Here is a 23,714-nt window from a genome sequence, read left to right as displayed (position 1 = left end):
GTCCAGGCGTCAGAAACGCAGGCCAGAGCCCTGTATACAGATTGCGGGGCCGCCTGGTGCGGCCCGGAGCTGTGCATAGCGGCCGACAGGGTGCAGGCTGCGGAGCGGCGCGGAGCGGGTTAGGCAGGTTCCCGGGCCCTCTGCCCCCCCTCCGCCTCCCCGCCCCCCTGTGTTGTCGCCTCTCCCTCTCGCTGCTTCACTTCACGGGGCGAACATGGCGCACAGCTGTCGGTGGCGCTTCCCCGCCCGACCCGGGACCACCGGGGGTGGCGGCGGCGGGGGGCGCCGGGGCCTAGGGGGCGCCCCGCGGCAACGCGTCCCGGCTCTCCTGCTTCCCCCCGGGCCTCCGGTCGGCGGTGGCGGCCCCGGGGCGCCCCCCTCCCCCCCGGCTGTGGCGGCGGCGGCGGCGGGAAGCAGCGGGGCCGGGGTTCCAGGGGGAGCGGCCGCCGCCTCAGCAGCCTCTTCGTCGTCCGCTTCGTCTTCGTCTTCGTCATCGTCTTCAGCCTCCTCAGGGCCGGCCCTGCTCAGGGTGGGCCCGGGCTTCGACGCGGCGCTGCAGGTCTCGGCCGCCATCGGCACCAACCTGCGCCGGTTCCGGGCCGTGTTTGGGGAGAGCGGCGGGGGAGGCGGCAGCGGAGAGGTAAGGGGGCGAGGAACCCCCAGGTCTGGGGTCTCGACCCTCTGCGGAGCCCCTTCCCCTCCCCCATACGGGATTGTAGAGCATCCCAATTCTGGGTCCATCCTGGGATCCTTGACCCAGGGCAAATGGCCCTCTCATCTTGGGACCCCCATACATGGGTGCAGACCCCCAGGCGCCCCTACCCCGGGATTTGGACCCATCTGGCTAAGGGTATTTACCTCCCTCCCTCTCTCCCCTGACCCTTCCCCAAATCCATTGGCACGGACCCCCTCGCCGGGGTTTCCCATCCCGGGACTGAACCCCTCCTCCCTTTCACAGATTACCTCATCCGAGCAAGATTCCGCCCTCCCTCCCTCCTAGAGACCTGATCCCGCCACATCCCCGCCTCCCTCTCTGGGCAGATGTTTTACTCCTAGGCTAGTTTTCCTCTCGGGCATCTCTCGGATGATGGCCCTATTCAGGGCCACGTTCTTCTAGCCCTTGGAGACCTGTGTCCCTTCCAGCACCTCGCTTCGGAAAACCTAATGAACGCTCGCCCCATCCCTGGGCTAGGTCCCTACATTGCCAGCCACTCCCCCTTCCTTCACCTCCACCCTTACCCCAAGCTGATAGTGCCTCATCTCGCTCTTCTCCCCACCCCCCCGCCCCAGGGGAAAAAAATCTTCTTTCCTCTTTACCCTGCTTCCCTCACCCCTTTCCCTCTGAAGATAACGGTGATCTCTCGTGGCAGTCTGTTCCCCCCATCTTACGGGACTACAGCTTCTAGCCTATCGGTGGCAGGGAATTACTCTACCTTCACTCCACCCTTTCCCTCCTTTAGAATGAAGCTTTAGTAGCATCTTTGAGGAGAAAATAGTCTACTGTCCCCTAGGCTCAAGGAAGAGCAGCTTTCCACCACTCCCCATGGAGAGGCAGCCTTTTCCTCCAGCTCAGGGGAAGGGGGCCCCTGTGAGGGGAGGTGTTTGTGGGGGGACTTAGGCAGCATCCTCCCAGGGGAAGCAGCTGCTCTCCTACCCCACCCATTGCGCTTGAGAGCACGCAGTCTCCAACCCCAGCTCCCTCTCGCCTTCTCCTTTTCTCCGTCATTTCATTATTGATCCACCTTTTCCTAGGCCAGTCCTGGGGGTTTGAAGGGGTGGGGGAAGCAGGGCTGGGGTGAAGAGAGTAGGTAAGGGACAGTTTTACTTTAGTGTGGTGGTGGTTGCTTTGGGTTGGGAGAAAGAGAAGGCTTATGAGCAAAGTTATTCCTTAGAGGAGTTAGGGTTCTCTCTCTGATTCTTATGAGGGGACCCAAGGTGGATGAGAGGTCAAGAGCTTTCCCTTTCTCCAATAGTACTGGGGCGAGAATGGGGATCCTTTGATAACCATTATTCAACCCCCTCCGGCAAAAAGGAAAGTTGCCCTGGGAAAGGGAAGTTGAGTTCAGGTTCAGTCAGTGCGTTGCGCATTTGTTTTCCATTGGATGCAGAAGGGAGAGTTTGAATTGTAGGGGAGGAGGGAGAGTGGGATGGGGGATGCTAGGAGAAGGAAGAGCAGCTGCTAGGGGCTGAAGTGAAGGGGGGTAGGGGGTTGCTGCTCTGGAGTGCTCTTGATTGAAACAGAAAGGGAAAGATAACAACCAGCCGTTTCCTGCGTGCTCTGCCGTTGGTGCACACAAAATATCCTGGGCAAAACCCCTTGGCCCCTCTTGTGGCCTGCACCCTTTAGATTTACCTAAAGATCCTGGGAAGAAGGGGAGGGAGGAGACCCCAGGGACCCCAGCAGCTCCTTTCAAGGAACTGGCATTTTTTAGTTGTTAGTCTTCCTGCCTCCTTTTTTTTAAGCGTTTCTAAGGCAGCCTGTTCAGGAGACTGACAACAACCCGCCTTCTGACAGAGCAAGGAGGACATGATGGGGGCGTGTTCCTTGCTATGTAGCTAGCTGCAGCGTCCCCTTTCCCTGCCTCTCTCTGCTCTATCTCCACCTCCTTTTCCCAGCCTTCAGAAGGCAGCTGCAGTCTGCAGGGTTGTTTGAGACTATTTATTGGTTGCTGTAGATTATTATTTTTTTTTGAAAGGCCAATTCTGTATTTTTTAAGCTAACAACACAGATCCCATGTAGTTGGAGAACCAAAGGCCACATACATGACAAAAAGACTGAACCGTTCAGGTTACTTGCATGGAGTTGGTGCTTAAATGTGAGTTGATTTTGCTTTTTTAAAAAGATACAGCAGCAAAAAAATAAAAAATAAAAAAAAATAGACTTACTGACATTTCATTTACCTGCTTATTTTCAAAATTGAGACTTGCCTGGTTATATGTAGAATTTTAGCCCCATATATATTTTCAGTATAATAAGAAAGTCTATTAGGAGAAGATAGTCCATTTTAGGGGAATCTAAGAAGCATTTCTCCTTGTTTAGCATGCTTATGTATTTTGTATTGAAGGATCAAGTATTCACATTCCAACTATTGTTATCACATACTCAAAAGCAAAGTTTTATGCTGACAGCTTCCAATCATAGTTTTTCAAGAGACTGGTTAGAAAGAGAGCCACCTGGATTCAGGGACCTAATGTCTGGGCACCAGAATATTTTATCTGTTGGTCTTTGACAAATCACCTCTATAGTTTTAATCAGGTGCTAACGTTTTCTTATTCTCTGGCATTGTGAGATGATTGTAAATTAGTGTTTTATTTTACTTAATAGTAGAATATAGTGTAAAGCCTATCAAGGAATTGCAGTTATTTCTAGTAAGTTCGTATTAATAAATTTTTTTTCTTTTAAACTTTTGCCTCAGGAGTAGTTGTTATTTCATTATGAGAAAAGTGGTTGACTCCTTACATTAAAACTTCATTTTTTTTTTTTCCTGAATTGGGCTTGAATGAGCTGTTGTTCCATTGGTGAGCTTTATGTGGTAGTTTGGAGGCAATCTAGCATGGGTTGATGGTATGGGTTGATTAGTACTTAAGTACTAAATCATAGTGATTATATTCTCTGAACTGGTAACTTTTCAGTTACCAAGTTACCAAACTTTTCAGAAACTAAGCATTTGTTACATAGTCTTTCAAATCAGTGATTATGATAAAGTTCCAAAAGGGTAGTTAAGGGTTCACCTTGGCTAACATAGAATTCTAAAGATTATTTCTTAGAACTCTCACAGTTCTGTATCAACTCTTGTCTGATTCATGAAGAAATGGTTATGTGACCCAAAATGATCCTAGCCTCTTTAAATTCTGGTTTGCTTTAAGTGAATAATGATTATAACTCTATCTATAACAAAACCTAAGTTATGTTTATAAAACTAGTAAGTGTGATTGAAAGGTGACAGAACTTCCAGACCATTTCCCTGTGTGAACTCCTTTAGCTGTAGGAGACTTGCCCTTCACTGCCACAGGGTTCCTAACTTTCCTTGTATTGAGTATCTCTCAGGGTAATAACTACGTGTGAGCATTCCTTATAACAAAACTCTTGTTAGAATGGTGTACGAAGTTGTAGGAGACCTGTTTGGGCTTTCTGTGTGACTAATAGGAAGTAGAATTAAAGTTTTATAGAACACTGCAAGAAATCACAGAGATCTGTTTTTTGCCTTCTCTCTTTCCTCTCCCCTCCATAGTGTCAGTGTCCCACCTTTCTGAGGATTGTTTCAGGTAATGTTCACACTGTTATACTTAGCCATCTAAATAATAGAATCCTCTCTGTTGACTAGAATTTGAACTGTTCTGTTATACACTTCAGATACAGTTTATCATGAGCTATTCTTTGTTGATTAATTTCATAATTCACTTACCTTCCTGCAGAAAATGTTAAAAACAGAATTTCTACCCTGATCAGAATGTGGCATACTTCAATTAGATGTGAAACTGAATTACAATATTCATGTGTATTTTTTATTTTCATTTGAAATTTCAGTTTAGTTATGGATTAAGTCAGGCTTTTGGGTTGAGTTTAGAAAAGATAGTGGTCCTAAAGCTGAAAGGTAGTTGGAGGTTGTCTGTGGCTCTTTTCTTTTTTGATGTTCACTGAGCATGTGTACCAAGAGTGGGAGTGGCTCCTTCATTTCCTTCACAGCTAAACCTGGGCTTGGCAGAAGGAAAATGAAGCAGAGAATGCAAGTGGAGTGGAAGGAGGCTTGTAGTAAAAGTCACACACTTGGGCTCTCATCTCATCTCTGTCACTGACCAGTCTGTGACCTTGGCAATTCACTTTTAACCTTAGATTTCTGATCTGTAAAATGAGAAGCTTGGACTAAATAGCTCATCAAGCTTTTCTGCTCCAGTACTCTGATTCATTACTATTATATTAATTTTTCAGTTGCGTTAGAATTTCCTATTCTAAGTTTGTTTAAAAAGTCAGCGTCAGTGAATCTCTTTGGTAATTTTTAATATAAAATTGTACATTTGTCCATTTAACTGTCATTATTAGTAGGAAGAGAAATTTCAACTTGGTGGAAAAGTTTTCATTGTGTGGAAAAAACATGAGGATTTACTGTGTGAGAACAAAATCTTTGCTGAAGTTGACCAGTTTCATTTAACAGAAAAATGAAAATAAACTTTTAAACACAGCTCTGAGAGCCTGCAGACCCCAAGACATTTTGTTGGTGTTTAGAGGCCTGTTGTTTGGCTAAATTTGTTTTCAATGTTATGGATTCCTGGCTACCAAGGTGGAAGTTATTTTCAGTCTAGGTGGTATATTCCTTTAGGTGTGTAAGCTTTTAAAAAGTGAGAAAAAAAATCCTATATATCAAAATAGTTATAAATCCAAAGTGGTAGGACCTACTTTGCATGAAGTAGTTGTGAATATGTATTGAAGTGAAGTACTTTAGAGAGAGAGAGAGAAATACTTTGGTTTGTTTTGTATGAAGATCAGAAAATGCAGAATCTTAAGAACTTTTCACCTGTCACTGCAAACCATATGACATTTCTCCACCTCTCCCTTCCATTTAATTATCTTAAGGCATGCATACCTATAGGAAGTTATCATTTAGGGAAAAAAGTGATTTATCTCTTGACTGGAAAATTGAGGCGGGAAAATACTCCCATCTTGACTTAATTCCCATCTCTGTGTTCACCTAGGAGCTGTCCTTCATTCCAGCAGCTGTGCATACTTTATACCAATTGCCTTCTTTGCCCTGTGGCTAGAGGGAATGACAACAGTGCTTTGCTTGCTCTGAGGCATAACAGACTGCAGTGCCTCTCTCTCTTTTGGAGACTCACTGTGTTTTAATTGTAGGTCTCCTAATTAAGATCTCTTTGTGCCTGCCCACATTCCACTAGTGTTGGCACAGAACTTCAGCTTCCTTCTAGCACTTAACTGAAGGCCTTCAGTTGGGCCTTTTGTGAATATCTTGTCTCTTTTCATTCTTCCTCTGCCAAGGTAGAGAGCCCAGTGGCATAGACCTTTGGGAAAAGGGGAAGCTTTGTGGCTGTCACTACTTTGGGAGGGATTTATTCTAGGATTGCTGAGATGGGACCTTCCTTTATTTGTATATGTTATTTTCAGGGATCAAGAAAGGTTAAATTACTAATGAGTCTGGCATGACATATCTATGTTTTAATCAGATTCTTAACCCTGTGGTCAACTAGTAGCAAAGAGGACGCTAAGGAGTTCACTGTTAAAAAGTATTTGCTTGGATCTTGTCCAGACTAGTTTATGAACTTGATAAAATCTTATCATGGAATAAATCCCAGACTTATGTTTTTTGTAGACTAGTAGGTTGTGAAGACAATCAAATGAAATGATTGATTTCTCCTAAATTCTATCAGATTTTGAAACAGACGGAATGAAAGTTAACTAACTTTCTTGGTTTGAAAAGACTTTAGGGTGTTCTAGAAATTGAGTTAATTAAAAATACTCTTGTATATATTTACCTGTATATTTATTCTTTACTCCAGTATTTCTTGAGAAGTTCAGGAATTGGCTAGGCTTCTAGAGCAGTTTCAGAATAAGTTAGAATCAATTTTCTGGAAAAAGTAGTTTCACTTTAGTTTTCATTATATAAGTGCTCAAAATGCAGTATGTCCTTTAATACATCTATCTGTGGCATGCTAGAGGAAATTCAGTCTTCTATTAAAAAGAAATCTTAAATCCTTCACTTGAACCCAGATGGTTTCATTGATCACAGCAATATGAGGCAAGGAAACAAAAGGCTACTTTTTTTGTTATTGTCATTTCACTGGTTGTGAAGAAAGTCTGAAAGAAGGAAGTACAGGATCTTTTATGGCATGCATTAAATAAAGTTGGAGGCCTTCACTCTTATACCTGAGTGGGTGGTTTTATGGCCTAATTCTTTAATTGCTGGCATTTATGACAGTGAGGATGCTACTGGCTCTGTGGCTGAGGTGGATTAGGTTGGGAATAGAATGAGAAAAGGGGTCCTTTTGTTACTCTTCATTTTCCCTGTCAATAAGATCTCTGAAAGCCCTGAGGAAATACACAGACATTTGGACTGAGGGAATGACATCCCATAAAATGATTATGTTTTTAAAAAGGATGAGCAGCTTTTCTTGACCTATCCAGAGAAATCCATACCACTGCTATTAAATATTTCATTGAGTTTTGTACCTTGTCAGGTTACACACCAGGGGAAGCCAGCCATCAGGCTATGTATGGCCTTTACCAAATGTTTGCTTTTCAAGACTAAGACATTTGAAAGAAGAATCTTGTGATTTGTACTTGTTTTGGATAATGTAAATCCCTTTGTACTATTAATACAAAACTTAGAGGCCAAACTTGGTTTTACTTTTTAGATGCTGAATATACTACCTTAACAAGTTTTAGTTTTAGGGAAACAGTGAACAGAGGTATAAGTCTAAGAGTTAGTTGGCAATTTTCTGTGCTGTGTGTGAAAATTCCCCTGTCCTTGAAATGAGTAGTTGTTTTTCTATTTGACAAATACACTGAAGGGATTTCCCCCTGTCTTACCTTTAATTACTGCTGCAGCAATACCTTGTGAGCTACCAATGGGTAAGATATATTCCACTGGCATTTATTTAAGGAGTTGAAGTTTCTTCCATATATTTTATTTACTTTATTACTTTGCATTTTGTTGGAATATTTGGTTGTACATATTTTTGATGGCTTCCAACAGTAAGAGTGGTGAACTTTTCTAGCATTTGAACTATTTTAGAGAGATCCATGCTCAGTTATCCATGCTTTGCTGCAGCATCATTGCTTTAGTCTCATTGTATAGCATCAAAGTAATTTTGACTTTCTGTCTCAAACTAGGAAAGTAGTATTACTTGTGAAGAGTACTTTTGGAGAAAACTTTTTTCTTTAGGCTCTCATTTGTACTTTCTCAGTTCTGAAAACTAAGGAGAAATTAATCTCAAATACCTGTATTAATAATTGTCTACATCTAGAGGATACTTAATAAAAATAAATATTTACACATGACTTCAACTTTTGTCCATCCATGAGTATTGACTGATTTTTAGATCAATCAGAAATATACAACATTGTCACTAGATTATTACCTTTAATTGTAAGCAATAAAATCATGTGGCTAACATCTCTTTAAGCTTAGTTAATGAGGAAATCCCTTTGTAATCTCTCCAGCTAGGATTTTTTTATTTGTGCACATATAAATACCTTTACAAAAAGAGAAGGAGAATCTCATAATCTAATCTGTGATAGTGTGAGATAGTATAACAGTAATTAAGAGCAGTTAAGAATGTAAGCTCTGGATTTAGATTGTCTGGGTTCAAATAATGGCTTCGTCATGTATTACCTAAGTGACCTTAGAAAAGTTTCTTAACTGCTGCATGCCTACATTTCTTTATTTGTAAATTGTAGGCAATTTTGCCTCTTGAGATATGAGATTTATTGAGATGATGCATGCAAAGTCTGTAGCACTATTCCTGGCACATAGGATGTCCTAATTGTTAGTAAAACTGAGAGATTGAAAGGACACAAGTGCTATAATCTTGACTTTAGAATGTTCTTGATATTGATCTGTGTGTAAGTTCATGAAAGCTAAAGGCACATGGTTTCACTGCTTATAATTAAAGACAGGAGCTCTGGTGGCATAGACTAAGGCATTTGACTGCTAATAGGAAGGCTGATGGTTCAAACCCACCAGCCACTCCTTGGAAGGAAGATTGGGTGATATACTTCTGTAGTGATACTGCCTCGGAAACCTAAGGAAGAGGTCACTATGAGTCGGATCCGACTTGACAGCAGTGGGTTGGATCTAGTGACAATGTTGTATATTTGTGTTTGATCTAAATATTAGTCAATGTTCATGGATGGGCAAAAGTTGAATAGTCATTTGTAAAACTGAAGGCCAGCCACCTGTCTTGGTAACAGTAGGTACCATTGGTGTCCAACTGAAATGTGACTAGAAATAAGGCAAAAAAAAGAGGAGAAAAAGACAAGATAGTAAATAGACAGGTATGACACCAAGGACTGCAGTGCTTTCATGACTGCAGCTGTGTTGTGTTTACTACTCTTGGTCTCTCTAACTGGTGTTCCTAATCTTTTATGAGTATGAGCATTTGGTGATCCCTTGCAGCAGCTCTGAAGCTCTTTGGGTTCTTGGCCTCCAGGTTCAGATCCATTAGTCTATACTTGGTAACTATTTGACATTTGCTCTCAAGTTTCAGCTTGGAGAGACTAAGTGTTGGCTTACAGAGATCAATGCAATTAAAAATTTAATTATAGAAGAAATATTGAGTTTACAGGTTATAAGTTCTGGGTTTGGAATTTATCTTGAGAAATAAAATAACCATAAAAAGAATGGTCAAAAACAGATTGTTTAAGAATGACTAGTACAAAGTAGTCTACTTACTTAAGAAAAATACAGTTCTTCTGTACCTCTCTTAAATAAAAATAGTGTGTTTTACTGAAAGATGCACATCTTTCATAGATGAAGAAACTGAGGCAAAGACAAGTTGAATAATTTTTAAGTTGTATGGCTAGTAAGCAGAGCTGGAATTCAAATCTACATCTCTTTGAAAGCTCATTCATGTTTTCTGCATTGTGCTATCTTTACCTCCTTTCTCTTCCCACCCCCACCCAATCAATTTCTGAGTCTTGTCCATTATACTATTGTAGTCTGTCTTTAATCTGTCCCTGTTTTTCTATTTCTTACTGTCCTATTTTAAATTTCCATTACCTTTGCATGGATTATTGCAATAATCTCCAAACTAGTCTCCCTGCTTTCCTTTTCATCCTACATAGTGTTGCCAGTGGTTTTCTTAAGTACAGATCTGGTTATGTCACTTTATCCCTAAAACCCTTTGGCTTCTCACTGAATATAAAATAAGATTTAAAATTCTCAGTCCTTCGTAATCTAGCTGACCTACATTTCTACATTTTGAACCTTATCTCCTGAATGCACGCTGACTCAATGCTTCAACCACATTGGATAATTGAACTAATAGGTGTCTATACCTTTGCTGATGGTTTTCCTTTGCTTCACAGTCCTTCTCATCTTGGCCTACTTGTGGCTAATTCATCTTTCATGGCTCAGTGTAGATCACCAGACCTCAACTCTTCCATGAAACTTTCACAGACACTGTTGCTAGTTGAAACTCAACTTCTCCTTGCCTACTTTCTTATTGTACTTTATGCCTTGCTCTTAAAGAACTTACTCCAAGATACTGTGTTGTAAATAGTTTTGACTGTGTCTTTCTCCCACTGGATTGTGACTTTCTTAAGACATGGACCACTTCTAAGTCACCATTGATGCTTTATATTATTTATAATGGTGATTGTTCATATAGGAGGGTAATCGATGAATGTTGAATTGAAAATTTGATATACATGCAACATTTAGTAATACTTTGCAAGGATGTATTACTTAAGTTGGGAGAACTTGTATAGACTATTAGCAGGGTCATTTTGAGTAGTTTTTAGAAAAATACTAAACTAAGTATAGCAGAAGAAAGTCTAAGAGCCATCAAAAGGCAGTTTTTTTAAGAGTAATACTGGGGTTTTAAAAGTGATGTTGAGATATCCTTATGTGGGATAGTGTTATCTTTTATGTAGATTATACTTAGCACTGATCATCCCCTTACTTGAGTGTTGTTTCCATTTCTAGGTTCCTCAACTTAGAAGGGATGAGGAGACTTTGGAGACGGTTCTGAGGAGACTCAAAAGATGATTATATGATTGGAAATCAGTCCTGTGAGGAAAGGTTGGGAGAATGAAAGGTTAAGAGGCAACTTAAAAACTTCAAAAAACGTGAATGGATCCATTATTAGGAATGGTAACCAGCTGTTTTCCAGCTCCACTGATAACTAGAATAAGAATATAGATCTTAACTAAAGCAAGGGGTAGTTGTATAAAAAATTAATTTGTAATGAAGGGTTATTACTATAGTGATGGAAAAAAGGTTACCAACATAAATTTTATCATCTTCTCTAGACGTGAATTTTTAAAGTCCAGCCCTGCCTATGGATGTATAAAATGACTTCTCAAGCTACTTCCCAATCTGTGAATCAATAAATATATTCTTATTCAGCTCCTTCAGGGCATGGATAATGTTTTGTACTTTTCAGTATTCCTCAAGGGGTCCTAGGGCCTCATTGGCTCTCTAAGAAGTATTTGATTTGAATTGTCAATTTATGGCAGTAGGTTATTTTCAATAGTAAGGTTCCAGAGAAGTCTCTTTATGAAATACTGATTTTATAGTGATTTTATAGGAGAATAAAAATTAAGTAATTAGAGATAAGAGAAACCAGGAAAAACAGTAGGTTTAATCTAAATATAGAAAACAAGTAAGTGTTTGCAGCTTTTGTGTCCATTTTTAATTGTAATGTAAATAGATGTGCTTAGAATATCCCTGTTAAGGTTTTCATTGCTTGATGGTTGTGTTATAAGTGCTTATAGTCCTTTCCAATCTAAGTTAGCTTCATGTGAATTAGTGTTACAAAGGCCTCTGACCCTTAGCTTTTGAGGCTGTGTGGAGGGCTTGCATCACTCAGAATGAAACCTTTTCAGATATGTTGGGTTGCAGAAAGCATTTCCTGTACAGTCAGAATGAAAGCTGTGAATTGGGATTATTCATATAGATTACCAAAAGTCTGGGCAGAGCTGATATTAACAGCAGGCCATTTTCCTATAAACTTTTAGCTCCAAAACCTTAATTGAGTCGTTGAAACTTTAGAACTTTTGAATTCCTTCCTTTAGGTGAATCAATAATAGATCTATTTAAGGTTAGTTACATACATTGAATATTTCCTAACCTTCATATAGTAAATACTGTCTACTTGTAACCAGTTGCAAAGTCTCACAAAATGACTGGAGTTCATAGGTGAAGCTGGGTTGTTGCAGGAATTCTGAAATTAGGTGTCATTTGAGAAACTCTGAGAATTGGAAATATAACAGGTTCATACTGCTTTTCCTATGACTTTTAATTGAATAAATTCAGAAAGGAGATTATAAAAGCAGAGTAATTCAGATTCCTTATTCTACTGGAGAGATTCTAGTGTAGAGTAATAAAATATCAGGGTTTCTTAGAATGTGATGGCAAACTTCCAAATGTGAGGTGGTAGTCAGAGAAGACTGATTGAGTTTTCAAAATACTAAGAACACAAAACTTACCAACCCATATATTTGGATATAACTCTTAAAAATTAATGGGTCAGAATGGTATTGGTAACTTGGTAGCTTTGTTGTTTTGCCGGTGGCAGTGCTCACTTCTGTCACCTGTTCCTTCAGAAAACTGCCTTTACAGAAGGATAACCCTATTTACCTTTTGAGGGAAGGAGGTTGTAGAGTCCTCAGTATTGTACTCCAGTTGCTATCGGTCATTCAACAGTCCATTTTTCCAGCAGGAAAGATGCAACTGTACAACCTGACTGTTGCATCAGGATCAGGACAAGAAGCTGGAAGAGAAAAAACAAATTTTTATAGTAAAAACTTGTAGTTGAATGAAGATGTAGCTCAAAATGAAGTTGAACGCCTAAGTTAGCATATGGGAACTACAACCTCTTATAATAAAAAGAACCATCTCTGAAAACAGTGTTGGTGTGTGTTTGTTTGTTCAATTTATCCAGCCTACTCAAATGAATCTAGTCATTTTGTGGTACTGTCCTGTTAGATAAAGAATAAATCCTGTGATTGTGATGATTAACTTAATTTCTACAATGTATCAATTTAGTGGGCTTATTTCTTTTGCTTCAGCAAGTATTTCAGCTCAAATCTTGTGAAGTCTGGAAGTATACTTTTCTTGACTTTTTTTTTTTTTCCCCAAAGATCCTGCAGAATAATTTGAAGCATTGCCAAGAATTTGTATAGCTTACTGTCTGAAGTAGTGCCTTCATTTGCCTTTTTTTTTTTTTTTTTTAAGACAGATGGCTGCTTCATGGCTGTCTCTTTCAGAAGCAGGATGGGTGGAGTTAACCTGTCTCATTTGCTTAGCTGTTTTGAGCATCTTTGCTTCTTGCTCTTGTTGATGTGGAGAGGGGATGAGGGGTACTACCTCTTCCTCTGATTACAAAATGGGTAGCATTTGTGTTTCTTAGGTGATAGTTGCAAGGTAGACTTGAATTAAAAATTTGAAACTGGTATTGATTCTTAATGTGGATGAAAATTTTACCTACTGTTAACAGAGAGCAATATATTGTTGTCGTTGCACCCTTTAATTCTAGATGACCTTTTTTTGTCAATATTTCTCAATATCAGAAGCTCATAAGTAAAACAAGTTTCAATCTCTTCCTTTCTGTTATGCATTCAGACAACTGTTGTTCTATTAGATGCACCAATAACTAGAGAACCTGCTCTCTTCTCTGACAATCTGTTCATAAGAGACTATGATAGCAGTTCAGTAACTGCATACATTTGTTGAATGGTCTAATTTCAGTAACCAAGTTGGTTTAAGAAGTTTGCCTCTTGATGTCTGTATATTTGACTATACTTGAGTATATTGTACTTTCCCCTTCTTATAAATTCAGTAGCATCATTATGTTCTGCTTTTGGAGATAATTTACAGGTATCCTTGTATTTTCTTCAGTTACAAATGATGAAAAAGTGCTTGCAAAGAGGCTCATCTTCCTCCTAAATGGCATTCATAAATATAGAACTCTATAAAGTAAAGAATGGAGAGAGATTGGAAAACCTAATTTATTTTTCAAAGAACATGTTTTATGTACCAGGCACATGACTAAATGTTGTGGCTTTAGCATTGAACAAGCCCTTTTCTTCATGGAACTTACTATCTGATTTCTTTTTAATGAATGCCACTTAAAACACTATTTTTTTGCAAATAACAGGTCCATATAAATAATGCACATGCACATAATAATGTGCATATTATGCATAGGAAACCAGTGCTTGAGGGGTTTCACAGTTTGCAAACGATATAATGTGAGTTATTTGCATAAAAATGCGGTGTTGAGTAAAAATAAAGTATAACTACTATAAATACTAAGATTAATTCTAATACTTTTCAAGGTACTTTGGAAATTGGTAATTTAAAAGTTGAAGCTGTCATAAGTGATATTGACAGAATTGTTTTTGGGAGCAGGTCAGCTACTATTCATTTATTGATTTACTGATTCTTGAGAGTCAGTTATACCAAAGTGTGATATATGAATCAAGATATTTTAAGTAAGCTCAAGGTATTTAATAGCTTTCCCTTCCTATTAAAAAGGTACTACTACATCCTCTACCACCTTCTACAATTGAACTACTCCACTCCTGTCTCTAAGACCCGCCCACCCCTCCACATGTGCTCTGGATCCCATTCCCTCCCATCTGCTCAGGGTTGTACCTGCAGTTATCCCCTTTCCTGCATCGCAGTTTCTCGCAAACTGAATCAGCGCCATCAGCGTATAAAACTGTCTTAGTATAATGCTTCTTTTAAAAAAAGAACCCTTGATCCCATGTCCTCCTCCACCTACCACCCAATTCTCTACTCCCTTTACAGCAGAACTAATTGAAAGTGCTGTCTATAATTGCTGTCTCTACTTTTTCACTTCTCATCCCCTCCTCAAACACTCTAGTTGGGCTTCTATCCCCATGACTCCACTGAAATAGCTCTTGTCAAGGTCATCAAGGACCTCCATCTTGCCACATTGAATAGGTAATTCTCAGTCTTCATCCTGTTAAACCTTTTGACAGCACTTGCATGAGCTGACCACTCCCATTTCCAAACAGTCTTTTCTTGGATTCTTTAGCACTGCACTCACCTGCTTTTCTTCTTACTTATTGGTTATTAATTTTCTGTGCTTAACCTGTAACTGTTGGAGTCAACCAGGAGTTGACCTTTGGCCATTTTCTTTAAGACTACCTTGGTGATCTCATCCATGCTTCGTCTGTGTGGTGAGAACTACTAAATCTTTGTCTCTAGCCCAGACAACTTCGAGTTCCAGACTTATGTATCAAGCTGCCTTTATGACATTTCCACATAGATGAATAAGGAGATGAATTTTTATGTTTATTGTGGGCTGAGCACTATTGTGAGCACTTCACATATATTATCTCATTTCCATGACCACTCTGAGGTAGCCACTACTATCCCCATTTTGCAGGTATACATTGAAGCACTTAGATGTCAGTCTCAAATTTAACCTGTCCAAAACACAAGTCTTTATTTTCTCCCTCAAATCTTTTCCATTACCAGTCTTCTAGTTTCTGAATGACTCCACCATTTTCCTAGTTGCTCAGGCCTAAAACTTAAGTCATCCTTGATTTCTCGCTTTCGTTCACATCCCGATGATAATCTGGCAGCAAATTCTATCTGTACTACCTCCAAAATACATCCTAAATTCAACTTTCTCTCAACTTTTCTGTTAAAACCCCTTTATAATCTCTTAACTGTACTACTATCTCCCTGCTTGTGTTCTTACCTCACTAAAGTTTGTTTCACACAGCAACTGTGCACTCCAAGTGTAAATCAGACCATGTTATTCCCTCTGTTAAACAAACGTGTCTCCCCACAGCTGGATAAATCCACATTCCTTATTCATGGCCCACAAGGCCACTCAGCTTGCTTCTCTAGCACCATCTCTTCTCATTCTCATCTACTCTGCTACAGAGACACCAATTATTAGATGCACCAATAACTAGAGAACCTGCTCTCTTCTCTGACAATCTGTTCATAAGAGACTATGATAGCAGTTCAGTAACTGCATAAATTTGTTGAATGGTCGAATTTCAGTAACCATCTTCATTTAAGAAGTTTGCCTTTTTCTCTGTCGTATGTGCCATGCTTGTTGCTGTTGCTGGGCCTTTGTACTTGCTGTCAGGCTAGAACATTCCTTCACCTAGATCTTTATATGTCTGGCTGTTTTCTTTATTTAAGTCTAAGCCAGAGGTCAGCACATTTTTCTTGCAAAGGGCCAGGTGGTCTTTCTTGCAATTGCTTAACTCTGCTGCAACTTTGCCACTGTTCTACAAAAATAACCATAAACAGTACATCAATCAATGAATAGGCTATGTACCAATGAAACTTTATTTTTTTAATATGAAATTGAATTTCATCTAATTTTCACATTCTTTTATTTTTCCCCCCCAACCATTTAAAATGATAAAAACTGTTCTTAGTTCATAGACCAAACAAAACAAGTGGCAGGATCGCTTTATTCAGTCCCTTTCCAACTCTAGTTCATTATATATATATATATCATTTCCTGAATAAACTTCAAAGTTATGTCTTTTTTCCATTTGAGAACTAAAGTTCCCTGCTGTTTATTTACATCAGTTTTGATCACCCCATGCTAGAATTGATGAGATTTTCACATTTCTCTTGTCTTTTATCTTAGCTGCTGTGGTTGCTCCTTTCCAACCAAATTTGATTTTACTAATTTTTGCATCTAATTTTTCTACTTCTCCCTATTTTTCCCTCATTATTCTTAATCATTTACTATCCTATTACCTTCCTTATGATTTATTTCCTTCAGAGCTGCATTCTCAAAAACTTGTGAGTTGTGAGCCTGCTTGAGACTCTGAAGAAATCTGTTGTGTTTCTCACCTGACAGATGCACATATATACAAAATTTTGCCTGTGATTTCAAAGAAATTTCTCCATTTACTCTGCCTGCCTATAAACTTTTCTGCAAGTCAGTCTTCGCCTAGCTCTTTCCCTCCTTTCTCTGGAGAAGAGAATTCCCCTCCATTGTGCTTTGTACTCTTCTCTCCCAGTGCTACCCCACCCCCACCCAGGGTCTCTTCCATTTATGACCCCTGTGCTTTTCAGGATTTTTAATCTCTTTTCCCCTGCTTGCTGTGACCCTCAGCATATAAACATGATCAACTAAAAAAAGAAACCTTCCAAGCTAGTCTTTCCCTGCCTTGTTCCCTTTCTTTTCCCACATAACTGAGTTTCTCGAAAGAATAGTCTTTATGCATTTCCATTTTCTCACTTTCTAATCATACCTCTGTGCTCTACAGTTTGGCTCCTCCTACCTCCAGCACTGCCTTGAAATTGGTCTTGATAAGGTCACAGGTCACCTTCCAATTTTTATATCCTTCCTGTACAAGTTTTCAGTCTTTACCCATCTTGACCACCCTTGATAATATTCTTCCTTTGACCGTTTTATTCTTACCATGCATGATCTTCCTCCTTGGTGGCTCCATCTTCCTCTACTTCCTTGGTTTCCCTTTCTTCTCTGTTTTGTCAGGGCTCTGCTGTCTACCCTTTTCTCTCAGTATTCTTTCCCTGGATGATTGCACTCATACACACAGTCTCAGCAACTATATATTCATTGAGTCAGATGTATTTTCTCCAGTCATTATATTTATAGACAGCTTGGGTAGACATTTCAAATTCAGATGTCTAAAACTAACTGCCTTCCTACTCCTATAGCCTGTCTTCTTTCTGTATTGCCAATCTTGGTAAATATCACCATAAATCTTATCAATCTAAGCCAGACACCTGTAAGTCTTTATTAGTTCTTTCTATTCCCTTAACACTTTATATCAAAACAGTCACCAAACCTTGTCCATTTGACTCCTAAATATCTATGAAATCTCTCCTTTTCCCTTAATTAATCCCCATCCCACTACAGCAATTTTAGAACTTTTTTACTTGCCTATGGTTTTAAAGACAATTTCTACTTCCTCACTGCTGTCAGATACTGCTCATTTGACAATACAAATCTGCTCATTCTTCTCTTTTTGCCTGAGTCACTGACGCACTATAGCCTTCAGGATAAGGTCCACACTTCCTTAAAGATAAACTTCAAATCCATGAAGGCATATTTTAAGATGCTTCATGATCTGCCTTTTGCCTTTTTGTGTCTCTGTCATTTGTATAGGTTACTCTCTTTGAATAGAAGGTACTTGCTTCTCCCTCTCCTCCACACTTTATCATCCTTCAGAAGTTAGATAAGTTTTCATCTTCTCTGCAGTCTTTCCTGACCTTTTCTCCTTGACTGGGTTAGTTGCCTTTTTTGCTGTATCCCATTATACATCCCTCTAGCACAGCATGCAATACACTGTATTCCATTAATTTACTCCTCTCTTCCATAGACAGGCTAGCAGGTCCTTGAAGGCAGAAGCCATATATTTCCTCTATCTTCGTCCCCTCACCCACTAATGTTAGGTGCTGTTGAATTGATTCTGACTCATAGTGATCCCATGTGACAGAGTAATGCTTCCTCATAGGGATTTCCTGGCTGTAATCTTTATGGAGGTAGATTGCCAGGTCTGTTTCCCATGGAGCTGCTTGGTGGGTTTGAACTGCCAACTTTTTCATTAGCAATTTGTAACCATTGTGCGTAATAGGCTCACGTATATTTTAATAAATGAGAGAAGTAAATTGGCTGAATCTGTCTCCCAACCTGAATATGCATTCTCAAAAGTAAGAATCTTATTGTCTAATTCTTTGGAGTCCACCAGCATTTTCCACTACAGTGCTATTATCACAGTAAGTACTTAATGTTTTTTAAACAGTTAAGTGTATTGCACTTCCTTTACTTTAAATTTACAAACATTTATTGGGTGCCAAGTTTGTGCCAGATACTGGGAATACAAAAATAAATAAGGAAATTGTCCCTATCCTCAAAGAGCACACACTCTAGAGAAGGAGACAAACATGTAAACACATTTTTTAAATCCCTTCTGCTAATTAAATGCTAGTAATTATGTGTGTGTGTCATTAAAAGGCAGCATCAAGAGCTTGTAGCAGTAGACACAAAGGGAAATAAGCCAGCAGAAGTGATAGCTAACTGTGGAATCAATTCCCAAAGAGGAAGAGTGACTCTTTTTTAACTATAGCTGCTGAGATGCACAATATGCCTCCTGGATGTTTATTCACATTTAATTGTTCTTAGTAATTCTCTTAGTTCTCCAATGGCCCTCTTATATGATGGAACTATATATGATGACACAAAAAATTAGAAGCCTCTAAATAAAATAATTTTTAAAACTTAGAACATCAAGAGTGATTTTGATATTGTCTGGTTATAGATGTTATTTTCAATTGATTCATTGGTAAGCCTTTGTAGTTGAATGAATTTGATTTTTCAAAGCTCTTAAAACTAAAGATTTTGGAGATAGTGCTACAATAGGGTTTACTAAAGGGCGTGGTTGGGATGTTTACCATGTAGTGCTCTGAAATACTCAGGGGTCTCTTGCTAGAGAGAAAGGAGAAACATGTGGAGTCATAGTAGGGTTTGCTCATCTGAGGCCTGGAGTGTCTGAGCTTGTGTAATAGCTGAGTTTTCAAATTAGCTTTGGAACCTTCACCTTAGCCTGGGAGATGAAGAATTCCAGGTGAGTGATTTTTGCTCTAACTGTTGTAAGTTGTAAGGAGCCCTGGTGGGTTCGAGCCTACTAGCTGTTCCACAGCTCAGAGATGCGGCAGTCTGCTTGTTAGAGCCTTACAGCCTTGGAAACCCTATGGGGCAGTTCTGCTCTGTCTTATAGGGCCACTATGAGCCATGTTTGTTTTTGAATGGTAAGTTGGGAAGAATCTAAAGGAGAAACTAAAATCTATTTATTTTAGTTGGCAATAGGAAGGAAAGGGAGTTGAGGTTTATCAGTTGAACTTTTACCAGATCACTGTTATTACTAGGAACTGTGTCACACCTAATCGCTGCAGATGATTTAGATCTCAATTACCTAAACTTTGATTTCCAACACTGGAGTAATGCGTTGTTATAGTCCTGAGGGATGGAAATATAACTTGCTATCCTTTGAAAGAATATTTTGGAATTTGTTGAATATTTCTCCACAAACTAAATACTAATATAAGAGGAAGAATGGACTATTTCATTCTTTAACTTAAGCAAGATTTTTTATTTCAGAATATTAATTACATAGTAATTTATCTTTTAGTGACATTTTAATGGGTGAATTTGGTTTTTAAAAGGAAGGCTGAAATCATACTCTTGTCTGTCTCTGCCTTAGGTACTTCTTGGGAGCAGGAATCAGGTCTTACTCATCTTTGCATCTGAAACATGTAACCCTGTAGCAAGCATATAAATGTTTTATGAATGAATGAACAAGAAAATGAAATAATGTTTTGTTTTAAAAGTTGCCCTAATAGTATATAATCCCTTGAGACATAAAATTTCACAGTTTTTTCTAAAATGTCTTCATTTGAAATTTTACATGTAAACATTATCTGTAATACTTTTGAGTTCACTTATGTTCTCTTGTGGAAAAAAATATGCCTACTCCTTACCACTTTTAAATAAATTCTGCCATTAAAAGGAAAATTCTCAAATGTTAAGATATGTATGAATAAAGTAGAATTTACTAGTAAAGGTAAACTTGGAAGTTCTCAGATAATCGACTACCCTAGAGTTAGGGGTAGGGATAAGTAAGAAGGAAACTCTACAGATTTATTGTTACAATTAGATTTCACTTAGAAAGGCACATTTGGTAGCTTAATTGCTGTCTTAATCACTGGAAACTAAGTATGATTTAACAGTATCATACAGTGCTGTTCTTGGCAAGGGTATTTTTCTCTTTGAATGTATAAGAAGATGTTGAAAACTTGGTGATCTAGTCTCCAAGGATGACATTGTCTGGAAAGAATAGGTTTGATGGCTGTTGTCTAAACTGTCTTGGAATGCTGTGCCATCAGAGAAGGCCATATTGAGAGGGAAAGTATGTGTGATGAATAGCAGTTGGGGCTCTGTTCCCAGAACACCTGGTCATGTGAAGCGTGATGTTTCCTGTATTTGCTCGCTCTCTTCAGGGTTGCCCAGGCTTGTGATGCCACAGTGCCAGACGTGGATTTAATTGCAGGTCCTTTTGTTGTCTTCTTTTGTAGACATTTTTTCCTTAAGTTTTTAAATTTTATTTCTAGGCATGTTTAAATCTTTGAGAAGCCAGCAGTTGCCTTGTTTACGTCTTCCAGGGATCCAATGTGTTTCAAGGGAGTAAAGCAAAGCCCATGCAGTGTGTGTGCCTTGTAGAGAGGACTTCTATTGCAGCTCCCTCATGCAACATGCTTTCCCAATTTGGTCTGCCTTACATTTTTGGGGGGCAGTCCTATGTTGAATTATGAGTCAGAATTAACTTATGGCAGTGGGTTTTGTTTGGTTTTATGTTAAATTGGAAGTTTTAAGTTAGAAGACTAAACCAAACCAAACCAGAATCACTGCTGTCGAGTCAATTCTGACTCATAGCAACCCCCACTGGGTTTCTGAAACAACAAACCTTTACAGAAGTAGATTGCCTGATCTTCCTTCTATGGAGTGACTTGTGGATTTGAACTGCTAATCTTCTGGTTTAGAGTCAAATGCCTTAGGCACTGTGCCACCAGAGCTCCTTAGTTAGAAGACTAGAGCTCTTTAACAGTGACGGCTATTGTTTCTGGTTAAACAGCTGGGATTCTTTAAAAAACGGTTACTTTTCTTTTTTTCCTAAAACATCCTTCAAGAAGTGTACAGATATTTCAAGTGAAAAGAAAATTCTTAGGTAGAAATGTAGTTCCCTTTGACCACTCATTCTTTTCTTTCAAGACCAGAAGGGAAAAGAGTTAATGCTTTCTGTTATTTTGAAAAGTACTTGCAAACTTTAAAACATTGGCAGAGATAGTTAAATTACTGTGTGACAGTTCAGTTGTACTCTTGCTTTGGAGCACATCCAATTAGGATGGTATAGGTAGTTACATTTTGTAAAAGTTTGAAATATAGAAAAGTGACCCACTGAGGTTGCTGATAATGAATGTAGCAATGTTTACTTTACTTTTTATGTTTCTTTTAAAAGTTAATCTTTCATTACTTTACCTGTTGGTTACCTTACCTGTTGGCTATTGTGTGTGTAGTTGCTTGAATTGTCTGTCATTGTAGCACTTGGAACATAAAATTTCATGCATTTAGCAATGTATTTCCCTCATAAATGTTGGGAAATACCCAGATGTCTTTGTGAAATGTATTGATTAGCAGGTTGTTCTGTGAGGATAATATAGGAAAAGAATGAACAGAAACTTGAGGTATCTGAAAGTGGGCATGATATGTTACTTACCTACTGCCATTGAGTCGATTCGAACTCACGGGGACCCTATAGGACAGAGTAGAACTACCCCGAAGGGTTTCCAAGGCTATAAATCTTTACGGAAGCAGACTGCCGCATCTTTCTCCCATGGAGTAGCGGGTGGGTTCAAACTACAGACGTTTTGGTTAACAGCTGAATGCTTTAGCCACTGTACTACCTGAGCTCCTATGGTGTTACTTAGTATGAGCTAAAAGAATATTATTAAAAAAAAAAACAAAAAAACACACACACACAAATGGTTTATTTCTAGTTTCAGTTTGTAACTGTTATGGTAAGAAAGTTTTTATATATCCAATTTAGACAGGTTCTTTGTAGCTAACTGCAGATCATTTGGCCTTTCAGAGCTTCATTTTCTTCAACTCTAACAATAATAACAACCACTATATGTATATTGCTTTATAGTTTTCCAAGTGATTTGACATAAATTATCTCATTCATTCCTTACAACATCCCAGTAAACTGAGATAAAAAGATAGTGACTGTCTAAGATGAAATAACTTTCTAGTGCTAAAGCCAAGACCCTAAACTAGCCCCTCCCTCTCCAGAGCTACCACCGTCATCGGTGGTGTCATAGGTCAACAAATGAGAGGATTGGCCCGCTCTCGTTTAAAATTCAAAGTTTCCATATTTTTTTTAAGCATTTGAGGTAATTTACCATTGCCTATTTTATTGATCTCCTTTTTTTCTCAAAGTACCTTTTACAATGACTATCTTAAATGTCTTTTTTTTTTTTTCCTGCTAAAAAGTACACTTTTCAAATTGAGATTTCTGTTATGGTGATAGAGTTTTGGATTTATCTTTTCAGTTTTAACTACTTTTTTCTTTTTTGTAATGTTGTAGCCTAAAAGTATAAGCCTGGAAAATCATTCTTGAAATTTATTTGGGGCAAAGCCCCGTAAGTCCTAGATTATGTCCAATTTTTTTTTAAGATGTAAAGATAGAATTTTTCTTATTCACATAGATAGATGTTCACAGTAAGAATTTACTTTAAATTTTATGAAAGCAGAAACTGTAAGAACTACTGTAATACATATTTCTTAAATTTAGGTTTAGTTTAGATGTGCTAAACTAACATTTTTAGAATTTCATCTCTTTTCAAACAAATCTTGAAGAGGAGAATTACAACTTTTTCTTAAATAGTTAACTAATAATTGTAGCAATTTCAGAGTAAAATTCTTTTTAGGTCCTAATAAGAATTGTTTCTCAGTTCTATACTATGCAAAGACTTGACCTCAAATTTTTTCACTCAAAAGCATTTGAATTTAGGGGATGAACCTACTGATATGTCTAAGAGGTTACATTTCTCTCTTAATATATTCCTGGTTGAAATTTGGCTAAACAGATTTCTACCTAACTCTAGCTTTAAATTCACGGGGTAAATAATTGCAAAAACGGCAAGGAGGCCACATGTTCTGACCTCCTCTAATCCCACAAGAGGAAGACAGGATTACCAGCAGTAACCCAAGGCCTATTCGTGCAAGGCCAGACATGCTGCCTCCCTCCAGCCCTTTCACCAACCGTTCCTCCCAAAGCACCCACCACCTCTCTCCTGGGTTCAGTAATTCGCTGCAGTGGCCACACAGAACTCACGGATTACGGGATTTATTAGGGAAGCACCAGGCTACAACTCAAGTTCAGGAAGAACGCTCAGTCTCTCTCCCAGCCCACCGTCCCTCAGCCAGAAGTCTCTCACAGTTTC

General features: G+C 38.9%; 1 protein-coding gene across 1 annotated transcript in view; it reads left to right on the top strand.

Annotated features, from left to right (window-relative positions):
• The first annotated feature begins 214 nt into the window (after positions 1 to 214).
• The window catches only part of KMT2A (lysine methyltransferase 2A), a 107,960-nt gene continuing 84,460 nt past the window's right edge, over positions 215 to 23,714 (top strand). The window contains exon 1 of the mRNA XM_007936472.2: positions 215 to 640. Within this exon, the coding sequence (XP_007934663.1) occupies positions 215 to 640 (426 nt within the window). The remainder of the gene's footprint in view (positions 641 to 23,714) is intronic.

The sequence above is a fragment of the Orycteropus afer genome, unplaced genomic scaffold, assembly GCF_000298275.1.
Source record: "Orycteropus afer afer isolate SDZICR_OR568_19922 unplaced genomic scaffold, OryAfe1.0 scaffold00036, whole genome shotgun sequence".
Classification (NCBI taxonomy): Eukaryota; Metazoa; Chordata; class Mammalia; order Tubulidentata; family Orycteropodidae; genus Orycteropus; species Orycteropus afer.
Note: the sequence above shows the minus strand (reverse complement) of the source record. Positions and strands in the feature narration are given on the sequence as shown.